We start from the raw sequence: 25,142 nt of genomic DNA, 5'->3' as shown, positions 1-25,142 counted from the left end.
ACGGGACCCGCCCTCGCGCGAGCACGCACGCGCAATCCCCACCTCTCCCTGCTCAGAGCCCTAGGCCCTCAGGTCGCCGGCCCCGGGTCCGGCCCCGCCTCCAAGCGCGACCCCGCCCCTCATGCCGGGTATCGCGCAAGCGCGCCTCCCCTGCCCAGTCTTCCCCCCGCCCCCGCCAGCCCCGCGGTCCCAAGGCGCAGGTTGCCCCCAGCCCCCTCCCTTCTCCCGCACACTCTCTGTCCCACCCTCTCTAGCTTTGTGCCGGGGGCGCGGAGCCGCTTCCCCCCTCAGCCGCGCCGCGGGAGGAGGGAGTCGTCAGCGAGGAGCTGCCGCTGGCTGCCCCAGGCAGGGGCACAGGTAGGTGGCGGCCGCGGGCTGGGCCGCTCACCGAGCTCGGGGCTGCGAGTGGGGGCGGGTGTGAGGTTTGAGGGAGGGGTGGAATGGGGGAGGGGAAGACCGAGAGGGACGGGGCTGGGGTGTGGTTGGGTGAAAGGTGTGAGGGTCTAGGGTTGTCAGAGATGGGTTTAAGGGTGGAGTTGGGGTGCTGGGGTAGTGTATGGGGGCGTGTGAGACTTGGGGTTCGGGGCCTGGGTGGGAAATGGAGCAGGATTAGCTGGGGTGGATTTGGGGAGGGACATGCGTGGGAATTTAGAGAGAAAGGGAGAACTGCAGTACTGGGGAGGGGGAAAGTGGGATTAGAGGAGTGCAAGGAGGAAAGGATCTAGGATGGGAATAGGAGAAGGGGTGGGGTTTTGGGGGCAGGGAGAAGTTGGGGCTGTGGATTGTGAAGTTGGGCATAGAGCCGTGAAGGAAGGAGATTTTGAAGGTTGAGGGCAGAAGACAAGGAAAAAGATGGAGAGTTTGGGGTCCTGGGAGAGGGAATCTCAGAATAGGAGGAAGGGAGGAGTACATGGTGAAGGACAGAGGAAGAGTGCATGGGGGTTAGAGAGGGTGCGGGTGGAATGGTGGTGGGAGGGGAAGGAAGGAGAGCTAGGTGGAGGTGGGCTTGCAGCTGGGCGACAGGGAGCCGCATTTCAGAAGGGATGGAAGGATTGGAAGGGCGTGAGGTTTGAGAGGTGGGGGCAGGGGAGCTGGGCGTGGGTGAAGGGGACGGATTAGGATTTTTGGTGTGGAGATTGGATTTTGTGTGAGAAGCTTAGAGTTGGCAGGTAGAAAAGCTGTGAAATGTCAGGATGTAGGAGAGACTGGCCTGTTCTAAGAGGGAAGTAAGGAGCTAGGTATGGGTGAGAAGGCAGGTGGGAAAGTGCAAGTTATATAGGACAACAGAAATGAGTTGAAAACTGGATAATGGTGGTGACCCAGAACAATAAACTTGAGATTGTTAGTTGGTTATTGGTGGTTTGGAACTAGTTTCTGTTCAGGTTTTTATGTTAGAAACTTTCTTCAGAATACTGCATTTTCAAATAAACCAAGGGTGTCTGCAGCCTTGGGATGAAGGCCATGGATTGACAGGTGTTTTCCTGGTGTGTGGATTTGGGTAATTTCTGCCCTGGCAGAGGAAGGAGGGGAGGCCTCAGTGTAGCTCTGTCCTGGCTCTGTTCCCACCAACTCTTTCTTCAGTTGTCCACTGTTTTTTTTTTTATCTCCTCCCTCTCTCACCTCCCCCCCCCCACCCCAGCTTGAGTCAGTGAATACCAGAGGGATCCAACAGGTGGGTGAGATTAATTTTTAACATTTTTTTATCCTTAAGGCTGATGTCATACTTTTATTCTTGAGAGACAGCATCATGCAGTGGAAAGAGCTTGAGCTTTCGTGTAGTATTTGTGCCATGGTATAGAATAGGCCCTGTCTCCTGAGGGGCTCCCTTATAATAGATCACTCTGTGTAACAGCCAGGCCCAAGCAAAGCCAAGTTACAGAAGCTTTGTTTGGAATTTTCTCACCTTTATGGTTCTTAACTTTGAAAGGCTTAAACATTAATTCAATTCTTAGATCATTTTATAGTACTTCACAAACTCTCAGGAAACTCCTTATTGTGAGAGTGCAAGATGCACAAATTTAGTAGTAGAAATCAAAGGTCACCAGGATTTCCTGACCATGGTCAGTTCCTCAGGTATCATAGTTGAAGAACAGAGAGCCCTTGGGGTTTCTGGACAGATGATGTGGGTTTACTCTTCAGGAAATATTTGATTTTTTTCATCATTTAGAAAGAGAACTAGCATTTGATGAGTAATTTAAAGGTAAAATATAGCCAGAACTGTGCCGTTTTTGAAAATGATCCATGGAAGCCGAGGCAGCCTGGGTAAGTGTCCTCACTTTGGTCCCAAGCTACTTGTGCCCTCTGCTGGATGGAATCAGATTTTTCGGATTTTCACCGGAAGTGGTCATCCATTCATCCATTTGTCCATTTTACTCCAAAGTTTATGGAAGACACTATTGCAGGTGATGGTTAGGGGTACTACAGATAGGCAGACCCTATTTCGTTGCCAGGAAGCTTATAGTGTGCTGATTACTTATAATACGTTATCTTCCATGGAATTTGTCTTTCTACTTTTAAAATTAAGTCATTCTTGTTTGGGGCCATACCTGGTTTGGGGCCATACTTTCTGATTTACAGGTAGAGTAGGACTCTGAATGTCCAAATCCAGAGATAAAGACCAAAAGGGATCTGCTTTATCTCCTTATCAAGATTAAACTCTGTGAGACTGAAGGGGCCAGGTGCTTACTCCTGGAAGAAAAGCTTAGAATAAGTGAAGTATCTCCTTAGCAGCAGGCACTGAATACTGGCGAGAGTATGGGTTATGAGAGCTAGCCAATTTTTTTTTTCTGGTTTTTAGATTTTTTTTTTCCTCCCTGGTAGTACCAGTAGCAATATACTCCCATCATCCTCTTTGCTTCTACCACCTGCAGAAGGGTCTGGTGAGAGGGGGAGGAGTCTGCAGCTGTTGCCTGGTAGAGGAGCTGGCTCCTAGCAACAGTATCAGCAGGCCTTGCAGCTCAGAGTACTAAGTCTGTCCTTTTGAGGTCTCACCCTTCCTCTTCATTTGGTTCAGCAAATATCTGTTGAGGATTTATTCAAGCTAGGCTCTGTGTTGGGCCTGGAAAAGAAAAGAGAGATGAATCAAGTTAAGTGCCGTGTACTCAAAGAGCTCACAGCTTTGGGAATATTAGCAAGTGAACGGACAGTACACAGTGCAAAGTGCTATGTAGAAAGAGACATTGGTGCTCTGGGAAAACCAGATAGACATGTGCACTAGTGCAGGGGTTAGGAAGTTTTCCCAGGAGAGGGATGGTGGTTGAGCTGAGTGTTTATGATAACTAGGAATTAGCTAGGTCAGGGAAGCAGAGAAGGGTGTTCCAGCCAAAGGGAGCAGGATGTGCAAAGACCAGTGAGACAAGAGAGCACAGCCAACTTACCTGGGTAGTATGGCTTAGCCAGAGAGTAGGGCATAAGGAGATGGGCAGGGAGGAGAGAGGCTCTCGGGCGTGGCAGGGCCCTCTTTTCTGATGTGCTTTTTCACACATAATTATCCTCAGGAGAAACATGGATCATACTGATACCCACAAACAGGATCAGTGTTTGATCTCCAGAGACTCAGCATTTTTGATCACTGACTTGATTGATTGTTGACACTTTTAAGTGGCTTCAGAGCTACATCCTAGACCTGCATTGATGCAGAAGAAGCTGGGTTTGTTCACTCTAAAAGTCAGAGTGTTTTAGAGATAATAGTGGCTTTTTGACTTATATTAAGTTTTACCTAAAAATTGTAGCAATGATAATCATATACTTTCATTTTATTTAACGTGGCAATTTCTCGAATATTTTGAAACCTCACGGTTCCTCAGGAAAGCAAGTGTTTATTTCAGTTAACGCTTAGACCAAAATGTCACCCATATGATTGCATAAATACCCTGCTGTTTTTGATATGTTGCCTTACTTCGGAAGTGCCAGCTAACTGAAGAAGTTAAGGCACAAGAGCTAACTAAAAGCTATTCTAGCCCTTGGAAGCATCACACCTTAATAGCTTTTAGTTAGCTCTTGTGGTGGAGGTCTTTATTTGTGGATCCAAAAAACCATGTTGCCTGTGGTCTGTGTTAAGGTTTAGCAAAGGAGTAAACTTTAGTTCCATGAATATCTACTCAGGGACTATTACATGCCAGAGCACTATGTTGTTAGGGTGGATGAATTAAACATGATCCCTGCTCTCAAGGAGCTCAAATCAGCAGAACATGCCCAGAAATAAATCAGTAGCAGAACTGTGGGCCAAGTGCAATAAAGAAATGTGTGGAAGGTGCCAAGGTAGCAAGGGAGCTATTAGTTTCCAGCCTTTGTTCTGTGTGTAATCATGTTTTAAAAAACAGAAATAGTTGGACTTCCCTGGTGGCGCAGTGGGTAAGAATCCGCCTGCCAGTGCATGGGACATGGGTTCGAGCCCTAGTCCAGAAAGATCCCACATGCCTCGGAGCAACTGAGCCCGTGTGCCACAATTACTGAGCCTGTGCTCTAGAGCCTGCGAGCCACAACTACTGAGCCCATGTGCCACAACTACTGAAGCTCGCCTCCTAGAGCTCATGCTCTGCAACAAGAGAAGCCACTGCAATAAAAAGCCCGTGCACCGCAACGATGAGTAGCCCCCGCTTGCTGCAACTTGAGAAAGCCCACGTGCTGCAACGAAGACCCAATGCAGCCAAAAATAAATAAAAATAAATTAATTAAAAAAAAACAAATAAATTCCACGTGTATGATTTGTAACTTGCAAATCAATAAAAAATTTTATCGGGCTTCCCTGGTGGCGCAGTGGTTGAGAATCTGCCTGCTAATGCAGGGGACACGGGTTCGAGCCCTGGTCTGGGAGGATCCCACATGCCGTGGAGCAGCTGGGCCCGTGAGCCACAATTACTGAGCCTGCGCGTCTGGAGCCTGTGCTCCGCAACAAGAGAGGCCACGATAGTGAGAGGCCCGCGCACCGCGATGAAGAGTGGCTCCCGCTTGCCACAACTGGAGAAAGCCCTCACACAGAAACGAAGACCCAACACAGCCAAAAATAAATAAATTAATTAATTAAAAAAAAAAAAATTTATCATTTTAATGGCTGCATAACATTCCATGGTGTGGATGTATCATCATTTATATAATAACACCCTTGTTGAACATTTAGGTTATTTTCAGTTGTTTTGCTAATATCAGCTGTGCTGCCATGACTTTCCTTGTAGGTGACTCTTTGACCACTTCTGTGATAACTCCCTTAGAGTGAATTTTAGAAATGAGATCTGAGCTGACTTTTGAAAGATGAATAGGAGTTCACCAGATAGACAAGAAAAGGGGAAGCATAGGAGAGGGCATTCCAGGTCGAGGTAATAGAGGTAACCTCCAGTGCCAGAGTTCACAGGCAACTGGTAAACTTTGATTCCCCAAAGCAGCCACAGGGCCTGCCTGGAAGGCTCATGAAGCTCTGGGCACAGCAAGATGAAGTTACACGTTACAAATGGCATTTTAATTGGATTTGATTTCCTTGTGCCTTGCTTTTACAGTTGCAACCAAGGCAATGTCTTACTACCTCAACTCAGAAAACCACCTGGACCCAGGGCCCGTCTACGTGCGAGAAAATGGGCAACTGCACATGGTCAGTCTGGCCTTGGATGGTGTCAGGAGTAGCCTGCAGAAACCAAGGCCTTTCAGACTGTTTCCCAAAGGCTTTTCGGTGGAGCTTTGCATGAACAGGGAAGATGATACTGCACGGAAAGAGAAGACTGATCATTTCATCTTCACATACACCCGGGAGGGGAATCTTCGGTACTCTGCCAAATCCCTCTTCAGCCTCGTCCTGGGCTTCATCTCTGACAATGTTGATCACATTGATTCCCTTATTGGCTTTCCTGAGCAGATTGCTGAAAAGCTGTTCTCTGCTGCTGAAGCCAGACAGAAATTCACAGAGCCAGGTGCAGGGCTGAGGGCTTTACAGAAATTTACAGAGGCCTATGGAAGTCTGGTGCTTTGCTCCTTGTGTTTGCGAAACAGGTGGGTGTTCTGATTACGATAGTGAGTATTTTATTGGGTGTGTGAATTCTGTCAAGCTCTGGGGCTTAGTGGGCTTGGGCACTTTCCCCATCAAACAGCACTTGAGTTTAGAATTTCCATACACAAAGTGGTAGGCCATTTTGAGAAAAATCATTGTCTTTCTCCCTTCCCTTACCCTCCCAGACAACACTTAGGTTTATTTTGAAAACACTTTACAAGGATTAGTTGATTGTTACAGCTCCTCCATTAGGTAGAAAATACTCCTCTACCAACTTTTCTAGAAAGAGAAAATAGAAAAGACAAAATGTGATTTGCTAAATATCTCTTGATATGCTCTCGGGGATGTGAAGATTAGTAACCAGAGTTCCCGTCTCTATTCCAGTTTTCAGACCACTAGATATTGAGCATTAGATAAAAAGCAACTTTAGAAGAATAAGTGATTAAAATTTCAAGTGTCTTAAAGTTTGGAAATTTTCAATAAGGTCCCAATACCAGAACCAAGGTCTGTCTATTTTCTAACAAAGCAGATGTTTTCTCTTATGACCTGCCTTTGCCCATATACTTTTATTGATTTATTTAAAGTTTTTATACCACCATCGTGTAAAATGACTTTCAAGGCATCTACTAATTAAAAAGAAAAACTTGAAAAAATACACAGAAAAGAATTTAAACACAAACAGAAAAAGGTATAAAGTGGAACATAAGCCTCCCTCCCATCTCTCTCCTGTTTCCCTTCCCCAGAGGCAACTACTGTTATCAATTTCTTTTACATAATTCCAGAGATATTCTGAACATATACATGCATGTATAGCTGTCCCCTTTGTTATACAAACGGCAGCACAGTGCTCACACTGGTAGGCACTTTGCTTTCTTCACATATTTTGAAAATCATTTACCATCAATATGTGTAGATTTTTTAAATAGCAGTATAGTATACCATTATATATATCTTTATACATTTGGGAATATACTCTATAAATTGTATTCTGTTTTTTCCTCCACGTACCATTATACCTTAAGTATTTCTCACAATAGTGAAGATGCTTTTTATCCATTTATGATGTCTGCATACTGTTCCAGTGGTCAAATGGGATGAGAATAGCACTTTCATTCACATTTGATGAGCACATAAATTAATGTAGCATTTCTGGAAAGAAGCTTGGCAATATGTATCAAAAGCTTTAAAAATATTCATATCATTTGTTTGACCCATTAATTCCATTTATTAAGAGTCTGTTCTAATTTCTAATGTAATAATCAGATATGAGAACAAATACTTCACATAAGGGTGTTCATTGTAGTACTATTTGTAATAGTGAAAATCTGAAAGCTGAATATCCAACAAGAGGAAATTAATTAAGTAAATTATAGTACATTCATATAATGAAATAGAGTATAACTTTTAAGATAATATCCAAAGATCATTTAAAATGATGTGGTAAAATGTTCATTATATAATAAATGAAAAAAATTAAAATTATATGTATGATCCCAATTTTGTTTGTAAAAAAAAATAGAAAGTTCTATATGTATTGCATATATAGGGGGGGAAAAAGAGAAACCCACTGAAATGTAATTTAGGTAATGAGATTGAAATTGGTTTTAATTTTCTTCATAGTTTTCCAGATTTTCTTAATTTTTTTCTCCAAGGAATGTGTATTACTTTTATAATCAGAAAAATATAAGAAACATTTTTAACAATCTTTTGGCTCATATTTTATTGCAACAATTACAAATAAGACAATAACTAAGACAGTGCTGCTTTATTCAGATATAAGAGTAAGATTTTTCAGTTGTGATCAAAAACTTTCCTTCTTTTGAATCCCCAGAGGAAAATAGGAAGAAGGCAGGAGATTTGGGTTTGCATTTGCAATTCTCAGCTGAAGCTGCAGCAGCAAAGGTTTTACCAGCACCAAAGGGTTCAGGTCATGGGGAAAGAGCTTGAGAAAATAATTGAAAAATAAGATAATCGTGTAGGTACAGGCACTTGCTTTGTGGGGTTGGGTCACAAAGCTGCCTGCCAAAAGGAGAAGCCAGTGTCTTTGCAACTGGGTTTCAACCCGACAAAACTGTCTCCTCCCTGTGATTTTTAATCCCACTGGTGGTCACAGGGAGGCAAGTTATTTGCCTTAAAATATCACCCTGTGTAACCGAAGTAATTATAATAGCTACCATTTAATGAGGGCCTATGAGATGCCGTTTACTTTTGGAACATTTTTTTCTGATTTTCTTAATAGTCCTTAAAGGAAGTGATCATCAGCTCCATTTTCTAGCTGGAGAAATTGAGGCTCACAGAGGTTAAGTAAGTTTCTTAATCATACAAGTAATTAGCATTGCTAGAATCCAAACTCAGGTCTGACACTAAAATATCTGTGCTGTTTCTGTTGCTTCTCCACTACACTCTGCTGAACTTTTTAAGGGGCAAGTTGGAAGACTAATTTTGAGCGAGACCCTAGAACTTCAATTACGTCCTAGATAAGCATGTAGTAGTGTCTGTGGTTTTGCATGTTCATTTCTCAGCCTCGATTTTTGTGATGTTTGTTAATCATGTTATCCGTTGTTGTGTCCTTCCCAGATAACCCTTGTTTCAGAATTACTAAATATCTTTTGGTTAACTGATCAAAGGATGTGTGTTTTCCTTTCTGTAATTGCCAGTAATTCCCCAAATTCCCATTAACCCACTTCAGCTCTGTGATTGGAAGATGGAAAACAGCAGCTTTATTTACAATGCAATTAAAATATGTCTGAGTAAATAAGGCTCATTTGTGTACCCAGCTGAGCTCAGTCACCAGGCAGCTTAGAGGGGGTATCAGTGCCCCAGGCCATCTGTACCCAGCAGTCAGGCCAGCGATCAGCTTCAGTACATCTTATTCTGATTGGAAGTAGGAAGAAAAGAGATCTAACTCCCTTCTTGTCCTTGGATTATTCAGTGCTGTTTTTGGTAATTATGATTCTGGCCACAGTAGAGAAATGTGAACACTTTTAAGTATAACCCCACTGATCCTAGCTTACCATCTCACTGTGGAAACTTCTAGACATCCATGAGAAAAGTGGATGAGAAAGGCATGCTCTTGCCCACAAGCATTTCCCTGTTCTCTTAGACTCCTCTCCTGTTTCCTGTCACTTCTAATCCCTTTTCATTTTTTCTCACTGACATCATATGAAATAGATGGACAACTAGAAAGCAGGGTGGAGGCCATAGCCTGGGCTGTGCAGTGTCTTTTTGATCTTTTCCTCTCCAGAGGCCTCCTGATACTTCCCGATAGCAGTTTGGCAAGATGCCCCAGTGTAATTAAAGTGTTCATGCTCACAGGTTTGCCTTAATAACCGTCTAGTTTAGAGTGAGTTCTTATAATAGTCATGCTGCACATACTTTCGGAGTAAAGTTAGCAGGATAACAGTGGCACAGTGACGTGGGCAGCTACTCAAACTTGTGTTTGAATAGAAAAGATAAAACCTGACTGTCAAATATATCTTGGTATGTTCTTGGGGATGTGCAGGTTAGAACCCAGAATTCTTGGCCTGTTCCAGTTTTGAAAGCACTAGATACTGAGCATTAGATAAAAAGCAACCTTAAAAGAATGAGTGATTAAAATTTTGAGTATCCTAAAGTTTGGGAATTCTCTGATAAAGTCCCAGCACTGACACCAAGGTCTGTCTGACTTCTAACAAAGCAGATTTTTTCTCTCGTGTCCTGCCTTTGTTCATATGTTTTTATTTATTTATTTAAAGTTTTTATTCTACCATCACGTAAAAAGATTTTTAGCTTAAAAAATTCAACCTGTGCCTACATAGTGATCAGTAAAGTCTGCTTATTACATAGTACCTTGTCCTGATGGAATGTTGATGTGTCACAAAGCCACAAACAGTGATGTTTTAAAAGAAGGAAAAGAAAAGCTGTTGATTGCTCTCCACGCCCCGCAGATATCTGGTGATTTCAGAAAAACTCGAGGAGATTAAGTCTTTCCGGGAGCTGACCTGCCTGGATCTATCCTGTTGCAAGCTTGGAGATGAGCATGAACTTCTAGAACATCTCACCAATGAGGCCCTGTCTAGGTATTGACCTGCCACCATTTGTAGATGAATTGTTTAGTTTCTTTTTTTAAAGGGTGATCCAATGGGATCATCTTGAAGAATGTTGATTACTTCCCAATCCTGTGTTTATTTGCTAATTTTTTTTTCTAAAACGATTCAATCTCCATTTACTTGGTACAAGCAATATAGATTGGACAACTCTTAGGAAAGTAAGTCACTAGGTTCTTTACCTAAATAAACTTTATTTCAACATATAGTACTTGACGCTACCTGCGTTGAAAAATGATTTTGCCCTGGTTTATTCTAGCAAGAGATGAGAAGTTATACAATTTCCAGTCATTATCATTTTCTATTTTAACTGCCAATGAACTATAAATTATTTAAAAAGTGAACTATTAAAAGACAGACAAATAAATCCTTTTCAAGAACCATAATTTAAAGAAATCATCCAGTTCACACCATTCACAAATAATCCGACTGATCTCAGTATGGCCAGCAGAGAGAAGGCCAGATGGATTCCTTTGTGGTTTAATAAACACCCAGAAGGATAACAGTACTACAAACCTGAGTCTAACCTGTTTCTTGGGGCCTGCCTAGGACAGTGACACCTACGTACTGCCCTGTACAAATGTTTTTTTTTTTTTGAATTTTATTTTATTTTTTTATACTACAGGTTCTTATTAGTTATCTATTTTATACATATTAGTGTATACATGTCAATCGCAATCTCCCAATTCATCCCACCACCAGCACCACACCCGCACCCCCGCCACTTTCCCCCACTCGGTGTCCGTACGTTTCTTCTCTACATCTGTGTCTGTATTTCTGCCCTGCAAACCGGTTCATCTTGTACAAAGGTATCTTTGTACAAGGTTAGTAAAGGTTCGGATTTCTTGCGTGGGGGACAGTGGAACACATTAATAACACCAGTTACAGGTTAGCTGAATGGATTGGGTTATGTCTGTACCTTATAAACTCAGTCTGAAATCGGATTTATAAAATAATTAGAATGAAAGAATTGTGCTTTGCATAAAGAATTCTCAGAGGAGTTCTTTAGCAGACTTTCCCAGTATATTTAGAGTGGTTTTGGTTTTCACACAGCATTTGTCAGGAATGCAGCTTTTGTAATAAACAAGTGTATTTATATCCGTAATGAAGTCCCTGTTTACCTCATTCCACCATATACCTTTAGTGCCCTCTGCCATCTGAGACTAGTACTATATGACACTTTGATCTGTAAGTTAACCCTCACTTAGCAACTGAAGTAGCACCAAAAGATCTTTAACTCTGTTAAATGCATTATGTGTGAAATAGCAGAGGTTAGAAGATATATTTTTGAATGAAATTTATGAAAGTATGTTCTCATGACTAGACTTTCTCAAATGGTCTTTAAGCAATTTACTTATGGACTTTGTTTTCTAGTGTAACTCAACTCCACCTGAAGGATAATTGTTTATCTGATGCTGGGGTGCGGAAAATGACGGCACCAGTTCGAGTGATGAAAAGAGGCCTTGAAAATCTAACATTATTAGATTTATCTTGTAAGTTTTATTAGAAGTTATAGATGATTAATGTTGGAAGAATAGACTTAGAAATCATTTAGTTCTTCCCCTTTGAGAGGTGATAAAATTGAGGGGAGGTGACTTTCTTAGGTGCCACAACAAGTTAATGGCAGAGCAGGACCTAAAGCCAGAGGCTCTTGACTTCTGGCCAAATACCTTTCCTGGCATGGTGCCACCTCTGTAAGGTAGTAAAAGCCCTTACAGATTCACCCATGCCGCTTACTCTCTGCAGACAGAGCAACCTTTCATCATATTCACAGCATATATAAAGGACGTTTGGCTCATTTTTACTTTCTTTGAGTTGCTGATCCATAGTGTCTGTCAGCTAGGTCATTTTTTATCAATAATTGCTTGGTGAAAATCAGGATGAAATTCACAGTTTTGATAACTTACTCAGAATGAGCCAGTTATTGACTCCAGTAATAGAAAGATGGTAAGATCATTTATGATTTAACTGAGCATTTATTAAATATGTGGCAGGATGGTATGGTGTCAAAAAGATAGAAGGAGCAGGGGTTTGAGGCCAGAGGACACTCCTTGCTCTGCTACTGTGTGCCCTTGCGCAAGTTATTTAACCTCTCTGAGCCTTGGTTTTGGCTTCTGTGAAATGAAGATAATAATGAATGCCCTCCCTTCCTCCCAGGGAAGTGTATTCATTTAACAAATATTTTGTGAGTGTCTATGATGTGCCAGGCACTGTGCTCATGGTCTTTAGGACTCAGTGCTAAATGCAGTACTCTCCGACATGAGAAGGTGATATGTAAGAAAGGATTAAAAAAAAAATGCAGGTTAGTGAGACATTAATAGTCTCTGTGCCTCAGTATCCTTGAAAATCTTTTTAAAATAAATCTTTTACTTTGGAGGTAAAATGGCTGTGAACAAAGTCTAATATACCATTCTAATACATGTTTATGTATGTTGTTTTCATATGGTTCCAAATTAAACCCTTTGGAATAACTATCTGTTTCATTAATTTTTCTGCTAACCCCCAACTCCTAGAAAGTTAAAGCTATGAAGGATCTTAAGGATCATCTAGTGTGGCTCCTTCACATTACAATAGGAAAGATAAGATTTCTATATTCAATTTACTCTGAAAAGCTTATTTACTCAGTATTTTCTATTTTATCATTGTTTGGCCTTTTTTCCTGAGCTTATTGTTGGCATTGTAGCAATACTTATAACTATAACAGAATACTATCTATGTTTTGACATTTAGGTAACCCTGAGATCACAGATGCAGGGATTGGATACCTCTTTTCTTTTAGAAAACTAAACTGCTTAGATATCTCTGGGACGGGACTCAAGGTAAGACTTCTACTCCCTTCTCTTACTTTTCCAAACTTACAATTTGATATTTTGCTTCTGCTAATTGACATTTAGAAAGGACTGGTATCTGTGATGGTGTTTATTTCCTACTGAAAGCAAGTAAGAGTTAACCAGATGTGTGTGCATTAGTGTTCTGGTTTTCCCTTACTAGGACGTCAAAGCTGTCAAACACAAGCTTCAGACCCACATAGGTCTCGTTCACTCCAAAGTGCCTTTGAAGGAATTTGATCACAGTAACTGCAAGACAGAGGGCTGGGCTGACCAGGTAAGGCAGATTTTTCTCCCCTACAGTTAATGTGGCTTCATTTTAATTCCAAGTGTCTTATTCAACACTTGAAGAAATGTTAATCCTCTTGGTATTCCTTGGCTGAATTGTCGTCTTCAGTCAGATCCGAGACACTGATGGCCTTGTAACTAACCCAGTTACTTAAGAAAAGGTGTTAGATGCCAGTCCTTAAATCTCATGCTCTGTTTGTTAGATTGTGCTTCATCCATATGGGACCTAGAAGAAAACGCCTTCTTATAAATGACTCAGAAAATAAATGAATTCTTGCTTGCTATGCAAAAAAGCAGTATGACCCAACTTCACAAGGACAGATTCTCTTAGCAGTGTGTGTATACTGGAAAGAGAATAAATCACACTGATAAGAATTCAAATCTAACTCTTTCCCTTTTTGGGGGCAAATTTCTTAACTCTTAGAGCCTTAGTGAAGAAACATCTTTTTTTATCCTGAGCTCTCCCATTTTCTTTCTTTCTTTCTTTTTTTTTGAAGTTTTAAAAATTTTATGTACAAAGAACTAGGACTGTTTCTTTGGAAAGGTAGATGTCCTGGATGAACCATTCAAGGAAGTTCGCTTAGTCCAACTCAGTGAAGCCGATATCCTCCGAGTACTGGCAGAAACACTGGTGACACGTATTGAGGCCATATTTCCAGATCAGACCATGCTAGTTTGAGCAGACTGAGCCCTTCCATTTTCAGCTTCTTAGCTGCACTTTGATGCTCTCTTGTCTTTTTGATGGTCTTCCTTAAGTTGGTAAAATACAGACTTAAGTAGAGAGTCAGAAGGTAACCAAGTAGTAGAGCACCAGTAGATGCCAGCCTCCCTGTGGCTGGTGCCTTTCTCCTTCAGACACTTTAAACCAATGTTTATTGGTGGAGGCCTAGAGGACCCACCAAACTTTTTGTTCTGGATCCCTCCTTGGCTCCAAGCAATAATGCATGGTGGTGGACCTATCCAACCACCTGATTGTAGCATCACCTCTCTATAAGTAAGCAAGAAGGGGTGCTGGTGAATCAGTGTTTCAGAAACACTTTGAAGTTTGTGAAAATGCATGCTGAAATCATTAACAACAGTTCATTGCCAGACAAAGTTTATAGTGCTGGAAGAATCCTAGATACATCCAGTAGACTTGGGACAGGTGTGGGATGGTCTTACAAGGACTTGGTGTAGTTTGGTTATGGTAGCAGGTGACATGGTGGAAAGAGCATAGGCTGTAGGGTCAGAGGCCTGAGTTGGGATCCTGGCTCAGCAACCCAATAGGGATACGACTTAGGCAACATTGAGTCTCTGTTTATTTATCTGTAAAATGCAGAAACCAGGACCTTTCTTGCAGAGCTAAGGATGAAGTAAAATACCTAACAGCCTGGACTGAAAGCACCATGCAATCTCAGCTGGGCCCTAGGACTTGGCAGCAGTGCTTTATCTATCTTTTGTTGATCCTTATTGAAACTGTTTCAGGCCGACTCCGTCCTCCTCCTGCCTCATTCTCAGCAGGTGACACAGAAAAATGAGGCCATCTAACAGGAGTCCATTTACTTCCCTTTGTCTCAAAATTTCTCCAATTCTGCAACATAGCCCACTTCCCTCCTATCTAAGGGAACAGGTATGCCTCTTTATTCCAGTGATAAGCCCTTTAGTGGCTTCTTTTCCTTTCAGTTCTGTTCCCTAAGATCTCCAGCTTACTCTGTGATATTTTACTAATAATTATTTCTCCTCTACTGCCCCACCACATCTTCAATCTCGCTCTCTGTCAGCCATTTTCTTTCTGTGTATAAACATGTTACTTCTATTCTAACATGTTCTTCATCCCCCATTGCGATTGTGAGTTGTTTTCTTTTCTTATCTTCCCACCTCCTCACTGCCTACTCAGTTCTTAAGCCCTTGTAAGCTAGTTCTGGCCCCCACGGCTCTGCTGCAGGTGTTGTCTTGAAGGTGGCATGTGATCTCATTCTTCACCTTCCTTGGCTTTTCTGCAGTTCTGATATAAACATGCATGCCTTATGCTTTTTCTCTCTGGCCTTCCTGCTCAGTATCCCCTAACTTTCTCGCTTCTCCCTTTAGCTCTTGCTGATTCCTCATTTCCTCTTCTCTTCTCTTCTATCTCCACCCACTGTCCTGGTGATCTGAACTGTTCTCAGAGCCTTTACTGTCCCTGCGGGAATGATATCACCTTCTCTTACACGTTAGACCTGTTCCTAAATATTCACCATAAATCTCTGCCAGGCACCTCAAATTCAGCTTGTCCAGAACCAGGCTTGTCTTCTTCTTCCCCATCCCCAAACAGCTCTTCCTAATTGACATTCTTATTTCTGTTAGTAGAAGCACAGTTTTCCTTATTGTCCCCTGAGCCACCAGATTCAGTTCATCTTAGCATTCTTTTAGATCTGTCCCCATTTTCCATGCTCAGGGAGGTATCATAGAGGGGATGACAACTAAGATTTATTGAGTGCTTTGTATATTCCAGACACTGCTAAACCCTTCATGTATGTTATCTCATTTAATCCTCACAACCACCCAGTGGGCTATGTACTATTATTATTCCCGATTTTACAGATGAAGAAATTGAAAGACAGAAATTAAATCACTTGCCAAGGGTCCCCTGGCTAGTAAGTGGTGGAACTAACTCTGGAACGATATTCTTAAACTATATGTTGTGCTGCCTCTGTGACCTGAAAATGTTTGTATTGACTTTCTTTTATGATCATTTCATTGCATACCATGAGAAGTGTTGAATTTAAAGTTCTTGCTACTTGTGCTATATGTGAAATAATTGTTTACTTTATGTGTAGTTTATACTAAACCAAATTTTCAAAAGAATTTGTAGTAGCTTGTAATAAAAATATATTTGTAGCAGTTTAAAAAAATGGAAACTGATCATGAAGTGTCATGAGAATATGGAAACATGGTCCTTTCACACACGTACAAGAGTGAGTTATGGTTGGTATAGTTTAAGGCATGAAAGTGAGTCTAGGAATGTGTGAAAAGTATTATGACTAAGGTTTTAAATTTTAGTATTTAGTTTAAGGATATGCAGTTTATTTCTAGATTGGAATAGAGATGAAAATAGGGAGTCAGCTTTGTAGATTTTTTCTGAGTCTTGCAAATATGTATATCCAGCATGTTTGTATTCTGACCAACTCATGCCTTAAAACAGAAAATCCAGACTTGACTTGGTTCTTTTTCTTATCACCATCATCTGAAGTAAGATTACCACGGGGGTTTGTGTTTATGGAAAGAGAGGGGTGGGGAACAAGGAAGTCTTGAGATTAAAAGCTTGAGATTTTGTTTGGATTCAGATCTTTCCAAATACATTTTAGATTGTTCTGCAGTGGGAGCGTGTGACTTCGGAAGCTGTGAAGCCACGAGAAACCTCGGAGCCTGGAACAGCAGCTCAGCATTTCTGTGAGAAATTCCCTTTCCTTTGGAGTGTTTTGCCCTTAGGTTATTTGCCCTTAAAGCGCTTAGCTCATCTTCACTCAGTGGGAAAATTAATTATGATAGCATTGACTTAATTAGATCACTGAGACTTGTATTCTGTCAGCACAGCTTACAGTGTAAGTTCACACTTAGCTTTGAGTACCAGCACCAGGGAAATAACTTACTAAATGTATGTATGTATGTACATATGTGCTTATTGATATCCCATCTTGTTCCAGAAAAGATTTGCAGTGGTACAAAAGTAGATAGATACAGAACATTAAAAAGGAATTAAAGTGTAGCCAAAAGGGACAAGCCACCCAAGTGTCCATTGACAGATGAATGGATAAACAAAATGTAGCATTTACATACAATGAAATATTATTCAGCCTTAAGGAGAAAGGAAATTTTAACACATGCTATAACATGGGTGAAATGTAGAGACATTGTGCTAAGTGAAATAAGCCAGTCAAAAAGACGAATGTTGTATGAGTCGTCTTACGAGATTCCTAGAGTGGTCAAGTTCATAGAGACAGAAAGTAGAATGGTGGTTGCTGGGGACTGAGGTGAGGAGTGGTAGGGAGTTATTGTTTAATAGATACCAAGTTTTAGTTTCCGGATACCAAGTTTTAGTTTCGCCAAGGTGAAAAAGTTCTGGAGGTGGATGGTGGTGATATTTGCGCAACAATGTGAATGTACTTAATGCCACAGAACTATACACTTAAAAGTGGTTAAAATGCTAAATTTATGTTATGTGTATTTTACCGTACTTTTTTCTGTAAGGAGTTAAAGGATGAAATCGAAGTGAAGGAAAAATAAAGGTAGAAAAATAAGAAAAATGCAGGGCAAACCAAAAACTATAGGATAAGGTTGTATCATTTGCTAGAGTTGTGCCGCAAACTTGACTGTTTTTAGAAGACAGTCAAGTCCAGATTTTGAGTAATGATAGCTGACATTTTTCGAGCTTTTACTATTGTGCCAAGCATTGTGCTAAGCACCTTATATTACTTTATCTTCACATCACCCTTATGAAATAGGTTTTATATCCCTCTAAAGATGAGAAAACTGAATCTCAGACAAGTCACTTGCCCAAGGTCATTTATCCAGGAAGTGGCAGATATGAGATTTGAATCCAAATCTGTGATACTCTAGTGTGAGTACATACCTTCAACCTGTGCTGGTGCATTTGCTGTAAGTTACTTTACAGGGCACTCAAAAGGGAATAAAATTAATCCAAACCTCACCCTGTTTGGGCCTCTTATCACTTCCCTTGGATCATCTTTCTGGACTTAGGCAACCGTTAGCAGCGGCGTAGGAAAGCTCATTGCCCTTCCGTCTGTCACCCTTACAGATGGGAAGCGGGCTCGAACAGAAGCCCCAGTGAAGTGTCACCTGGCAGATGCCCACATGAATTCTTCTGAGAAACTCCAGTTCTATAAAGAGAAAGCCCCAGATTGCCATGGACCACTGTTGAAACACGAAGCCCTCTCAAGCCAGGAGTCAAAGAAGAGCAAGAAGAGAGCTTTTGAGGAGCCAGAGAAGGAACAGAGCAACTCTTCACAGTCTTCAAAGCAGAAATATGTGTGTCTTGCTGTGGAAGACTGGGACTTGTTAAATTCCTATTGATTGGCAGATATAAGTTGACCTTTTTTCCCTCCAACTCTAATGTACGAGGAAAGGGGGCTGATGATGTTTTCCTTTTTGTTTGAATTTACCTATGGCATTAGCATAGCAAGCGGATATTTCTACTTTTGTGGTGGGGGAGGGGAATGCTATGGAAGTATGTAATAATTTCTAATGTATATTTTCAATACATAGTAATTTTTTCAAATAAACGTTTTTGCTGTCCTTAGGTTCTCCTTGTGAAAAATAGACTGGAGCCACAGGAAGTAACACTTTGGTTTGGGACGAAGGCCATGTGAACTAACAAGGCAGCTTAGCGTCATTTGTTACTACTCCAGTTTGGCCCAGCCTCAAGTTAAGTGAGTTGTTTAAGGTCTGGAGCTTATAAGAACCAGAATTTATATTTCTTTCTGTCCAGTTGTAAAGCCCACTCTATTACATTGCCTTCTTACATAATAGTTACCATTCATTAAAATCTCAAATATTAGGTCTATTAAGTAAACCACCAAGAATCTTCACAATAGTCCTGCCAAGTAAGGATTATCACCTCCATTTATCAGATGAAGAACCTGAGACCAATGACTCACCTTAGACCAGTGCTTCTCAAGCTTTATTGTGCATGCAGATCACCTGGGGATTTTTTTGGCCATGCTGCGTGGTTTGTGGGATCTTAGTTCCCCAACCAGGGATCGAACCCACGCCCACTTCATTGGAAGTGAGGAGTCTTAGCCACTGGACCCCCAGGGAAGTCCCCTGGGGATCTTTTTGAACTGTAGATTCTGATTCAGTAGATCTGGAGTTGGGCTTGACATTGAACATTTCTAACAGGTTTCCAGATGATGCTAGTGCTTCTAATTTGTGGGCTGCACTTGGAGTAGCAAGACTCTAGACCTTCATTGTCCAGTACCATGGCCCCTACTCACATGTGGCCCCTGAACACATGAAATGTGGCTAGTCCAAATTGAGATGTGCTGTAAAATGCATACTGGTTATCAGATGTCAGAGTCCAAAAGTATGAATGAAAAAAATCTCCATTTTTAAGTATTGATTACATGTTAAAATGGTAATTTGGGGGTTAAAATATTAATTTCATCTGTTTTTGTTTTTCTGATGTGGCTACTACAATATTTACATGGCTTGCATTCGTGATTTGCCTTATATTTCTGTTGAACAGTGCTGCTCTAGACCATATTCCAGCCATAAAAGGTGAGCTTAAAGCAAGACTTACTGGCAAGTAAAAGGAAGGGAGAGAATGCCTCGAGGAATTAAGAATATCGGTGTGATAGATTTGACATCTGGAAATGCTCTGGAGTTTAACCAAGATTTTAATAAAAGTAGATCTTGGATCTGATATGTGTTCTATTTGCTATTCAGAGCTAGTCAAGGTGCTACTCTGTAAGTGTGGCCTGTTGCCCAGGATCATGTCAAAAGTTCTGATTTTTGAAATTTATCCAATGAAAAAGCAGATTCAGTGCAGATTGTTTTTTGTTGTGGAAGTAGAGTTGAACTTTAAAATGTCATTTGGGTGAACAGGAGCACAGCTTGCCAAATTCCTAGTACAGACAGCCTTACTTGTCAAACTTAACATATATTGTTAGTCAAACCTGAGTCTAATTTGATCACCCCCCGCTATCACCACCCCCTTGTTGCTGTGGTGCAGTGCTGTGTCAGAAAGTGGCATCTGATTACTCTTCAAACATCCCACCTGTTCTGATCATTTTGGAGGGCAAATCTTCCTTCAAAGCAACTTACGATTACTTCTCTTTTATAAACACAGTATACTTTTGAAGCTAAGATTTCATTTTCTTTAATCCTTTTTTTCTTTCAAGGTTCTCATTTTCCTCTGCTGGTGAGTCCTTTAAGCAAATATTTCTTGTTTGATCCGAACAATTCACTGTAGTCATTCAGATGGAGTTATGAAAGTCTAGTCTTTGTTTTAATGATTGAAACAGATGATGAAGGTCAAGAAATTATGACTAGTGTAAAATAGATGAGGTAATCTGTGTGTGTTTAACTTACATGTAAGATTAACTTTTTTTTTTTTTATTAGAATTTCTTGTTTCTTCTTAGAATTCACTTTCTGACTCATTATGAACTTTGGGCAAGTGACTCAGTTCTGCTAACACTCAATTTACCTCTTTAAAACTAGGCCACCTACCTACATAATGCTTGCAAGAATGAATAAATCATTCATTTTAAATCATTTTTAAATTCATGATTCATTTAAAATCATGATTTTACAAATCATGTTACTCAAAAGTATGGTCTGTGGACCCCTGCCCCAGAGGCTCCTGGGGATTTGTTAAAACGAAAATTCCTGTACGCCACCCATATTTACTGAATCAGAATCTTTTAGTTTGTTACAATTACGTAATAATCTGACATTAAGCCAAATTTTCTTTTCATACATTTATTCCAAAAAATGCTGAGCCATTCATTTATTCATTTGAAAAAGTATCCATTGAACATTTAACCTGTGCCAAGTGTTGGGGATTCAGCACTGAACAAGACAAAAGGTGGTGTATGCCTTCAAGGAGCTTCCATTCAAGGGAGGTGAGACAGACATGTAAGTAAACAGGACAGTAAGTCAGCAAGCTAAGTTCACATAGTGATCAAGTGGAGCCGGTAATGAGATACTGGGGGACAGGGATGGGGAGAGTTTGGTTTTTAATTAATTTAGGGGGTTGCAGAAGGCCTCTCTGAGGAAGAGACCAAGTTTGAGCTGAGAAGTATGACAAGAAGGAGCTAGTCATGCAAACATCTGGGTCTGAGGAAAGGAAAGAACAAGTGCAAAGCTTGAGATGGGAAATGCTTGACACATTCTAGGGACAGAAAGAAGAAAAAGAGTGAAAGCCAGGTGGCTTGTGCATAGTGAAGAAGTGGTAAAAGATGAGTTTAGGAGAGAGACAAGTGGCAGATCATCTAGGCCTTGTGGGTCATGGAATTTGAATTTTACTTCAGTGTAACAGAAAGCCACTGATTAAGCATAAATCACATGTCATCTGACTTCTCTTTTGAAGAGTGAACCTTTGCTGCTCTATGGGCCCAATGTGTAGGGCATGGATCACAGTGGGGGCAAGAGTAGAGCAGGGAGGTCCAATCAGGACCATTAAAGAAGTCCAAGTGAGAGATGCTGGCAGCTAGGACTAGATAGTAGCGATGGTAGTGATGATGAGAGGTTGGATACAGGGGCTAATTTGGAGGTCGAGCTGATCGGTCATGTTGATGCATTTGGTGTCAGGGAGTAAAGGACCAGAGGGAGTAAAATCAAAGGTGACTTCTTCCTACGGTTTTGCCTGAGCAACTGAATGGATGGTAAAATGCAGGAGAGGAATAGGTTTGGGGTGGGTGGGGAAATCAAGACTTCTGTTTTAGACAAGTTTGAGAGGCCTAATGAGATGCACAAATAGGCCGTTGGACACATGAATCTGGAGCTCAGGGGAGTGATCAGGACTGAAGATACAAAGTTGGGGTTCTACAGTATAGAGTTGATATTTGGAGCCCATGACTGTATATGATTACCTAGGGAGAGTGTAGATAGAAAAGAGATACGGGGCCTGGGGCCTTCCCACACTTAAGATCATGCAAAAGAGGAATGGGTGTTGAAGACAGAGGTAAAACCAGGAGAGTATAAGCCTAGAAGTGAAAATGTTTTGATAAGAAGGGAGTGGTGAGTTGTGTCAAATACTTCAAATTGGATGAGGACAGGTGATTTGGCAATTTGGAGGTTGTTTGTGGCTTTGATTAGGTTTGGGGGAGAGGTGAATGTTAAAAACCCAACCGGAGTGGATTAAAGAGTGGGAGATGAGGAAGTGGAAATAAGAACCACAGAAAAAATTCCTCAGGCCATGTCTCTTTTCTATCTGTACTATGTAAAGGAGTATAAATTCCAAATTCTTGTAGTAACTGGGGTCTTGGGGTCAAAGAAATATTTTCTTTTGTAGATTTTTATTCAAACATTTAAAAGTAGAATAGAGCAAACCCTCATATGCTTGTTACTCATTGTGATAGGCGTATAATGGCCCCCCCAAAAGGTCCAGGTCATAACCCCTGGAGATATGTTACTTTACATGGTAATGGGGACTTTTTGCAGATGTGATCAAATTAAAGATCTGGAGATGGGGAGATTATCCTGGATCATCCAGATAGGCAATGTAATCACAGGGGTCCTTCTAAGAGGGAGGCAGGAAGATCAGGGCAAAAAGCAGGAGATGTGACGACGGATCCAGGAGGTTGGAGTGATACAGTGAAGGGGTCACAAACCAAGGAAGACAGGCGGCCTCTAGATGTTGAAGAAGGCAGAGAAATGGATTCTCCCCTGAAGCCTCCAGACAAAGCTAAAATACATGAGAATGAGAAAGCATGAAGAGTGTTAAAGAAAGAGCAAGGAATTAGCTCTCCTAATAATGGAAGTGCCTGGGACACTTAGCTTCTTGACAAGTCTTGCAGAGTTAGCTTGCAGCTTTTTTTCTGGTCTTGAGATTCTCCCCACTGCCTTTTTAGTGTTAAACTTAGCTTTGATCTTCTAGAGTCCTGTAAGTAATACCATGTCAAAATAAATAGAACATCTTACCAGAAGGCCTTGCTCTGTTTCTAGTCCTTCCACTGAAGGTTTTTCCATACCTTTGGGGATAACATTAAGGCCTAGCTTTGCAATAGATTTATAAGAGAATATTCTGGCAACATTAAATGCAGTATGACTTCTGGGTAGTAAAGAGCAGCGACACAGCTTTTCTGGCCACCTTTAACCATGTGTCTTTGGCCATCCTTATTTTTTGAAATTTATCCTAAAACCCAAGTTAGTACTTGATATACCAGTGTTGAGCCCTGGCCATACCTGTATCCTCTCAATTGGAGAAGAGAAATTATATTCTGGAATTCCTAGATTGGCCTGACCTGGCTGATTTTGACATCCTGCTGTTATGATCTTGCTCTCAGTATCTGTAGCAAAAATTTCCCCTCTGCTTCTGCTTCAGCCTCTTGTTCCTGGCAACTTCCTCTCTCTATCAACTCTCAAAGATAGTTCTTTGGGCTGTGAAGGATCAGCTCTAGACTAGGAGTCAGAAAACCCAGGCTCTAGTCCGTGTTCTGTCACTTACTAGCAAGTCTCTTCCCTTCTCTGGGCCTTGATTTCCTCATCTGTGAAAGAATGTAATAAACCTACTTGTTTGATAGGATTGTTATAGGAATTAAATGATATAATGTGAGTGAAAGTGCTTTAAACTATAGAGTCTAATTCAGATGTTATCTAATTATTTATTTCTTTGTAGAATCCTAAAACATTACCACAGCTCTTCATGTTACAGATAGGGAAGCTAGGGCTCAGAGAGAAGAAACTTATTCATTATGGCAGTTAATTTTATGTGTCAAGTTGGTTAGGCTGTGATGCCCAGTTGTGTGGTCAAAACCAGTCCAGGTGTCACTGTGAAAGTGCTTTATAGATATGATTAACATTTAAACCAGTAGATTTTTAATAAAAGAGATCACTCTCCATAATGTGGATGAGCCTCATCCAATGAGTTGTAGGCCTAAGAGAAAAGACTGAGCTCCCTAGAATAAAATTTTCTCTCTCTCTCTCTCTGTTTGAGAATACACATGTACACATACACACCCTACTGGTTCTGTTTCTCTGGAGAACTCTTACTAATATATTCATTCTTTCATTCATATGGCAAACAGTTATTGGGTATCTACTGTGGATTTTGTCAGAGCAAATAAGACAGGGGCCCTGCCCTCAAGTAGGGAGCAGACTAGTGACTTCCCAAGTACAATTTAGTGTGATCATTACTGTGATTTGGGTGTGCTTTGGGAGCTTTGGGACCACAGTGAAAGAATGCTCAAATGGGTAACCAAGACCTTTGAGGCAGGAGATGCTTCCTGAATGATGCTTGACTGAGTTTTGAAGGATGAATATGAGTTAGCAAATCAAAGAGAGGGACCAGGCATTTCGGGCTCTATAGAGTGTGAAAAAGAGTGACAGCATTTCCACGTGTGAGTCCCTTAGGAGTTCTGGGCGGCTGGAGCGATGGGAGTTGGAGAGGGTTGAGTGATGAAGCCAGAGCAGTGAGCAGGAACCATTTAGGGGAAAGCCTTGATCCTGAAAATCATAGGGAGCCATGCAGGGATTAAAGTAGGGTGACAGAGGTCTGTGTTTTAGAAAGATGCCTCTGGCTGCTAGGTGGAAGCCGACCAGGAGGGGAAGTCTGGTGAGAAGCCGAGGGAGACCTAAGCCAAGGCGTAGGGATGCAGCAGTGAGATGTGATCATTCACTCAATACATACTTGTTGAGCATCTGTTCCAAGCCAGGTACTCTGTTTGGCGATGGGGATCCATAATGGACACAGACTCTGCTGCTGTGGAGCTTGGTGTGGAACTGAAAGGACTTGGCATTGACTTACAGGAGAGGAGGGGTCAAAGAGGACTTCAAGGTTTCTAGCCTGAAGTAAGTAACCACTGAGATGGGAGCGTTGGAGCAGGAAGAAGTTCGCGGGTCAGATGAGTTCAGTTTTGGAGCTTGTAGAGTTTGAGGTGGTACAGCCAGATGAAACTGTCCAGGAGACTACTGATCTGTTACTCTGCAGGGCAAGAGAGCTTTGGGCCTGGGAGAAAGATTGGGAAGAAGCTGGGGGTGGGAATGAAGTCACGCAGGAAGAACAGACGTCAGGTTAAGAACCTGGAATTGTATGCAAAAATGCTGTGTGTTTGGATCATGTGGGTTTACCCCCTCCCTGTGAAGTAGATCCATAGCCGTCATGACGGTCTCAAAGGGGAGAAGATGTGCACTTCCCCCTCACCCCCTGCCAATTATTAACCACTGAGATAATGCATTTTAATTAAGCAACACATCCCCACCCCTCCCAAAATCTGATGTGGCAGATCCCAGGACTGTCTTTGAGAAACTGAATGAAGGTGTGGAAT

General features: G+C 41.4%; 1 protein-coding gene across 4 annotated transcripts; it reads left to right on the top strand.

The window, feature by feature from the left end:
• The first annotated feature begins 164 nt into the window (after positions 1-164).
• On the top strand, positions 165-18,449 carry LRRC42 (leucine rich repeat containing 42). Of its 4 annotated transcripts, XM_082358363.1 has the most exons (9): positions 166-357; positions 1,640-1,672; positions 5,493-5,979; positions 9,904-10,035; positions 11,437-11,555; positions 12,793-12,881; positions 13,054-13,167; positions 16,502-16,586; positions 17,953-18,449. In XM_082358363.1, exons 3-9 carry the CDS (start codon positions 5,507-5,509, stop codon positions 18,225-18,227), a joined length of 1,287 nt encoding a protein of 428 aa, XP_082214489.1. In that variant the 5' UTR covers positions 166-357; positions 1,640-1,672; positions 5,493-5,506; the 3' UTR covers positions 18,228-18,449. The 4 variants fall into 4 exon arrangements, with proteins under 4 accessions (XP_082214490.1, XP_082214491.1, XP_082214489.1 ...); XM_082358364.1 differs by lacking the exon at positions 1,640-1,672 and having other exon boundaries at positions 165-357; positions 16,514-16,586; XM_082358362.1 differs by lacking the exon at positions 1,640-1,672 and having other exon boundaries at positions 167-357.
• Positions 18,450-25,142: the final 6,693 nt, after the last annotated feature.

Source organism: Balaenoptera borealis, assembly GCF_965194805.1.
Source record: "Balaenoptera borealis genome assembly, chromosome: 1".
Classification (NCBI taxonomy): domain Eukaryota; kingdom Metazoa; phylum Chordata; class Mammalia; order Artiodactyla; family Balaenopteridae; genus Balaenoptera; species Balaenoptera borealis.
Note: the sequence above shows the minus strand (reverse complement) of the source record. Positions and strands in the feature narration are given on the sequence as shown.

Excerpts from the sequence above, each read along its gene's own strand:
- LRRC42 (XM_082358363.1), top strand. The coding sequence starts at position 5,507 with ATGTCTTACTACCTCAACTCAGAAAACCACCTGGACCCAGGGCCCGTC. Across the intron at positions 5,980-9,903 it reads TCCTTGTGTTTGCGAAACAG|ATATCTGGTGATTTCAGAAA; the intron begins GTGGGTGTTCTG and ends CACGCCCCGCAG. Across the intron at positions 11,556-12,792 it reads AACATTATTAGATTTATCTT|GTAACCCTGAGATCACAGAT; the intron begins GTAAGTTTTATT and ends TTTGACATTTAG.